The 5827-nt window shown below is 40.2% G+C and overlaps 1 protein-coding gene across 1 annotated transcript; it reads left to right on the top strand.

The window, feature by feature from the left end:
• The first annotated feature begins 378 nt into the window (after positions 1-378).
• On the top strand, positions 379-2603 carry ARL14EPL (ADP ribosylation factor like GTPase 14 effector protein like). The gene is made up of 3 exons (XM_059493185.1): positions 379-489; positions 1899-2038; positions 2381-2603. Exons 1-3 carry the CDS (start codon positions 379-381, stop codon positions 2601-2603), a joined length of 474 nt encoding a protein of 157 aa, XP_059349168.1.
• Positions 2604-5827: the final 3224 nt, after the last annotated feature.

Raw genomic sequence — 5827 nt, forward strand, 5'->3', positions numbered from 1 at the left:
CGCGGGTCCGCAGGGAATGCCGGGACGGGCGCGCGGCGCACGGCTGGGGCGGCAGCGCCACCTGCGGGCGGGTGCGGGCACTGCGCGCTCGAGCCCCGCGCCGCTCAACCGCCTGCGGAGCTCCGCGCCTGCGCAGTGAGCTGGGGCGCCTGCGGTGGCACGGCTTCTGTACGTGCTCGTGGTGCTGCTTAATGCAGTCTGAAAATCGCGCTTATCACTGAGATACATCCTGCTCTGCACTTGCACTTGCTGCTGATTAGGAGTATGTAAAAGCCCTGTGTGGATATCACCTGCTTACCTTAAAGCGTTAAATTAAAAGTCTGTTTATACCGTTGTGTATGTTTAACAAATATGTGCTTATTTCACAAGAGTGGTCAAATGAGTGATCTCGTGGAAGAAAACGGCAAGAAAAGCTATTCTTCCCAGGAAACATCTGCAGAAAAAAATGTATCTCCTGCTGAGGACTACTCAATAAGACACAAAAATGTGGTATGACTTCTCCAGTACTATTTTATTATCAAGATATTTAAAATTGCCTTCAGCTTTTTCCATCATTACAAAAACAAAGAGCTGGAGTCAAGAGGGAAATATCAGTAACAAGAACAGTGAAATGCATCAAGTTTGTAATGCAGTGATTTAAAAGCCTGAGAGCAATTCTAAGTAAGTAGGGAAACAGAAGAGTAGTCTTAGAGGAAGGAATATCACCATTCCTTATTTTTCTTTTGCAACTTAAAATTGCATTATTTATGATCACGAATGGTGATGATGCTGAAAAATCTAGCCCAGAATCCAAAGCAGACATGTCTGAATAAGGTACATGAGATTGCCCTGTATGTTTTCAGGAGAATGCAGCTGAAGATGCACAGCATCACCACCTTGGGAAAAAGTGCACTCAAGTGCATGGACATTCCTGAATCACTGTATCAGCAGATTGGGCTGAATGGCCACTGCTTTCCCCTGAGAAACAGTGAAAGTGCTCAATTGTTTGTGGAAAATCACTGTGAGCTCTGATGGGAATGACACCCTCCAGGGAAGCTAAGAGATGGCAAGGCAGCTCCATTTACATAACAGAAGAAAAATATAAATTTGTATGTATTTTTGTGCCTTTACATAATGAATGATAAGTGTCAAAACTTACAGTCGTTGTCCAAAGGGAAATTGTTTGACATGATGCTTATGTTGCAGTGACTTTAGAAGTATCTGTCTATGTATGTGGACTGTGTGGAATGGTAAAACACAGAGATAATATTTTAGTTTCCAAAAGTATTCAGCAGTTTTAACTAATTGTAAACATGAATTCCATAAAATTGGCAGAAACAGTGCATCCTCCTATTTCTCAGAAAACTGTGCTCAGTTGAGCTTCTTTGTTTTTGTCTGTGTGTTGGAGGTTTTTTTTCTCATACTTCTCACTTGTACAAATGTTTTCTTACTGTACTAGTTGCTCCTTCAGACATTTTTCTTGCCCTCAGATTGTTTGGACATAGATGGTTTCTAGGCATCTGAGGGAACAGTGAAAATAAGAGTGAATCCATTTGAGATGCTTATAATCATAGTACTTGTTTTTACATTTTAGATGAAGATGAGAAAAAAACACCTAATTCTGCCTCTCACATGGCATCTTGCAAACTCCATGCCACTGTACCAGAGTCGTGTATTCAGAGTTATGAATACAGAGTTGTACGTCATGTATTCAGAGTTATGATTGTTCCATCCCCAGTCAGGATGCACAATCGGTAAAAGGAATACTTGATTAATAGTCAGACAAACATTTTAAACAATCAATATGATCTTATAAGTTATCAGGAATATTAATTTTAATGTAATTCAGAAGTCAGTGAGGACACTTGAATATGTTTTCTAATTGTACTAATTACAAACTTTCTGTTGTTCATTTATAGCAAAAACTCGAGAAACAATTAAAATGCTTAGCCTTTCAAAATCCAGGACCTCAGGTAGCTGACTTCAATCCTGAAACTAGACAGCAGAAAAAGAAAGCATGCATGTCACAGATGAAACAAAATTTTTTTTATGAGTCCAAGTAAGACCTCTAATTTATTACCTGATTTACTTTAAAAAATGGCTGGTAGGCTGTTCACTGAACCTAAACAAAATTAATAAAAGCATTGTATTTTTCAAAATGATTTCTTGGGAGAACAAGATTTTTCTGTATGACTTTAAGGGAATTTTGATATAGTATGGCATGCATTCATTTTGTAGTACCAATGGCTGTTGCAATTAGGGTATAATGCTGGTATTTCATTTTGCTGTGAGTTTGTTAAAGACGAAATACTTGTTGTACAGATGTTTCCCACATGTGTTTGATTTAGTGTCTGAATGCATTGAAGCATTGTCTGAAAATAATTTTTCTTCTCGTTCACAGATTTACAAGGAAGTATGACAAACATGGCAGGCTGCTTTGCAATGACATAGATTTATGTGACTGCCTGGAAATGGACTGCCTGGGTTGTTTCTATCCTTGTCCCAAATGCAACTCGAACAAATGTGGGCCAGAATGTCGCTGCAATAGGAAATGGGTTTATGATACGATTGAGACTGAAGCTGGGGATGTGATCAGTGAGCTACCATTTTTTGTCCCTGACTGATTACGTTCTGTTAGGTTTTGTGCCTGAATATTTTTCTTTTAAATTCATGTTTTATTAAAGTAAATCACCACCTGGCAGAGATGCTTATGCTTTTTTTATTGCTGCCTACCTAGCAAGTTTTAGGATTCCCCATCAAGTAAAAGTGTGTATTTCATTCTTCCTCATCCTTGTAAGCTTTGCTGAGGCAGCTAGTCAATTCTTTCTAAATCTTGACTTTCTAAAATTGAAGGTATCTGAATTGTTATGGGAAGATAATTTTCTTACCCTGGGAAGCTGAACTGCTTTACTTGTAATGAGGGTTTTTTGCCGATTTCTCTGCTTGTTCAATTACTCAGATGTTTGACACAGCTCTTTCTTTTGTGTAGGCTTGTCCAAGAGCCTTCTCATCCTGATGCATTCATTCCTTGTATAGGTGAGACAGGAGGCATTTGAGATAACACTGTTCTTTGAAACTAGGTCACTACTTTCCATGTTTGTCTGTATATTAAGCAAAGGAGAGTGGAAACAACTCTCTCTCAGCAATTCTTTCTTGCTGTCCAGGTAGAAAAACTGAAACCAACATGTACAGTCTGCACTATTTTTTTACAGTATGTGGCACGTTAAATGTCCACTGGTCATTAATTATATGGCTAAACAAAGTGGATATTTTTCCTTCTGGACAGAAAAATATCTTCAGTTCCATAAGTTTCCTCTTCAGGTAAGACATGACAGATTTTAAATACAATAACTTACACCCAGTCTTCTTATGAGGTAGGTATTCTCATTCATGATAGGCATTCACACTCCTTTTGAGGCGTGAGAGTCCCTCTAGATCTTGAAGGCAAGAAGGCTGCAGATGGTTGCAGGTGATTTCCAGGAGCATGCTGCTAGTGGGGGAATCATTCCTTGGGCCTAGTGCTTGTTTCTTTTTGAGGAGGCTCTCCCAACTTTGAACATGGCACCACTTTTCTCCCTTACCACAGGCCATTCTCTGTGACAAAGACCATCTGCTCCAAGACAAAGATACCTTCCAATACATGAAACTTGGGAACAGATCCCAAGAATGTCTTAACATCAAAATTTCCTTCTGACTTGCTACCTTGGAAAAATTGTTATGTTCCTTTCAGCTAATGACACCTTAAGCTGGTATAATGTAGGCAGCGTGGGCAGCAAGCTGGAGGAGCTGGAAGCCATTGTGCAGTGGGAATGCTGTGACACAGTCACCATCAATGAAACATGCTGGGACAACTTGCACAGCTGGAGTGTCGACGGAAGGAGACCCAGACATCCGTTTGATCATCACAGGCCCAATTTTATTGATCAGTACGGCGGGTTAAATACAGTTAATAATAAGCTTCATACATATTGCAAAAGTTGAGCTCAGGATTGGTCAGTTACATATCAGCACCTACGCCTACTTCTGCATTCCTATGGTTCTACTTTTGATACTTTTCACATATTCTCAGGATATATTCAGGACTAATCTCTACTCCCTTTCCTCATGTTGCAGCAAGGTCACTGCTGACCTTTCCTTTTAGTTTGCTGACTGCTGACTTTTCTCCTTCAGCTTAACCAGCGGCATTATTTCAGCGTGGCCTTTCTCAGCTAACCAATTATTAATAATACTCTCCACATTTCCGCCATTTTCTTCTTGCGCAAGGAGATTAGTTTGCCATGTTTTTGCTATTGTACGGCTGACCATGTTTTGAATACAGTTAAAGATACAAGGCAAAATAAGCAAAAACAGTAAGATTACACCCAGTAGGCCTATAGCATAGATCACAAGGTTCCTCAGCCACGGTCCAAGTCCTAGGCCTTTAAGCCATTCGTCAATTCCTAAACCGTCTTCTTCCTTAAGTTTGTGAAGTCCCTGTTGCAATTCTTTTATCTTAGTGTGAATGGACACCGAATGATCAGACAGATTCATGCAACACATTCCCTCAAACTCTTCACATCCATGCCCTTGTGCTAAGAGCAAAAAATCTACAGCAGCTCTATTCTGCAAAACAGCATGGTTAACACTTTGCACATCTGCAGTTAACATGTCTAGAATTTGTGATGTCTTGTTCAGCTCATCCCTTGCCCAGCATCCTAATTGTTTTGCTAAATTCATAGCTTTATTGGCAGATCCTCCTGGCAAGATAGTTGAAACCACCACCTGTTTGAATGTGCCCCAAAACCGTGGATCTCCTATCTTGCTGCAGTCTAAGTCATGTATGCTACGTTTTTTCCTGTTTGAATTTTGACTCAACTGCATTAGCAAGGACACATTAGGGTGAAACAGTGACAATTTTCCCAAAAAACAGGGTCCACCCTGTGGTTTAGCTGGTATACCATTCCACGCCCTGTCTCCACAAATCAAAAATATTCCTGTGGGTAATTTCATTGGTGCTGTGATATTTGTGCTGTTACATTGACTGTAATGCTGTGGAGAGAATTCACTCACATTCAGGCATGAATCTTGGGTGGCCCATGTTTCTTTAGGTTGGTTTAAATTCTGAGCACCCAAAAGTCTGAAGCTAAACCATCCGCCAGCTGTAGTGTTAGATACGCTGGCATTTGTACTTCCAAAAAGATCCAATTCCTCAGGAGGAGAATGCAAAGAGGTGTTAAGTGATTGGATTAGTAAGCATTGACGATAGCCATCACTCTGACCTGCAGTATACCCTTGTTGCACTGGCAATGTGATGTTTGACATGTTAGACATACATAAGGTTTGATTGTTTATCAAACTGCAAAATTCTCCAGGAGACCACACCGGAAGTCCCACCAGGAATGTTCGAAATGGGTTAGTGACTCCTCCAAGACTAAGACAAAGTGATGATTGGTTAGTTTGATTAGCAAGTGTCACCCATAAATTTTCCCTTGGTTGACTAAAGTGTGTTATTCCTACTGCTTCACTTGCTACAGCATTGAGCAGTATAACAAGAACAAACCTCATTTTTCTTTCTGCTTGCTTTGCTTCTCCCTTTCTTCCTTCTGCTTGCTTTGTTTTTCCTTTCTTCGCTGTCTTTTCCCTGGTTTGCTAGATTGTCTATTGTAAGGCTGAGTCAATTTTTGAATGTACTGATCTAATTCTAAATCAGCATCCTTGCTCACAGGTATAGCATGAGGTAAGTTTGAAGGCAAATCAGCTTTACAGCGAGCTGCTATGATGCGTGAGGCTTTAGTAATTTCAAATATTCTAAGGTTTTCCTGCAACTTCCACCTAAGATATGCTATAATCACTTGTTCTGCACTCTCAA

The sequence above is a fragment of the Ammospiza nelsoni genome, chromosome Z (assembly GCF_027579445.1).
Source record: "Ammospiza nelsoni isolate bAmmNel1 chromosome Z, bAmmNel1.pri, whole genome shotgun sequence".
Taxonomy (NCBI): domain Eukaryota; kingdom Metazoa; phylum Chordata; class Aves; order Passeriformes; family Passerellidae; genus Ammospiza; species Ammospiza nelsoni.

Coding starts and splice junctions, on each gene's coding strand:
- ARL14EPL (XM_059493185.1), top strand. CDS start 379: ATGAGTGATCTCGTGGAAGAAAACGGCAAGAAAAGCTATTCTTCCCAG. Junction 490..1,898: donor CAATAAGACACAAAAATGTG/GTATGACTTCTC, acceptor GTTCATTTATAG/CAAAAACTCGAGAAACAATT. Junction 2,039..2,380: donor AATTTTTTTTATGAGTCCAA/GTAAGACCTCTA, acceptor TCTCGTTCACAG/ATTTACAAGGAAGTATGACA.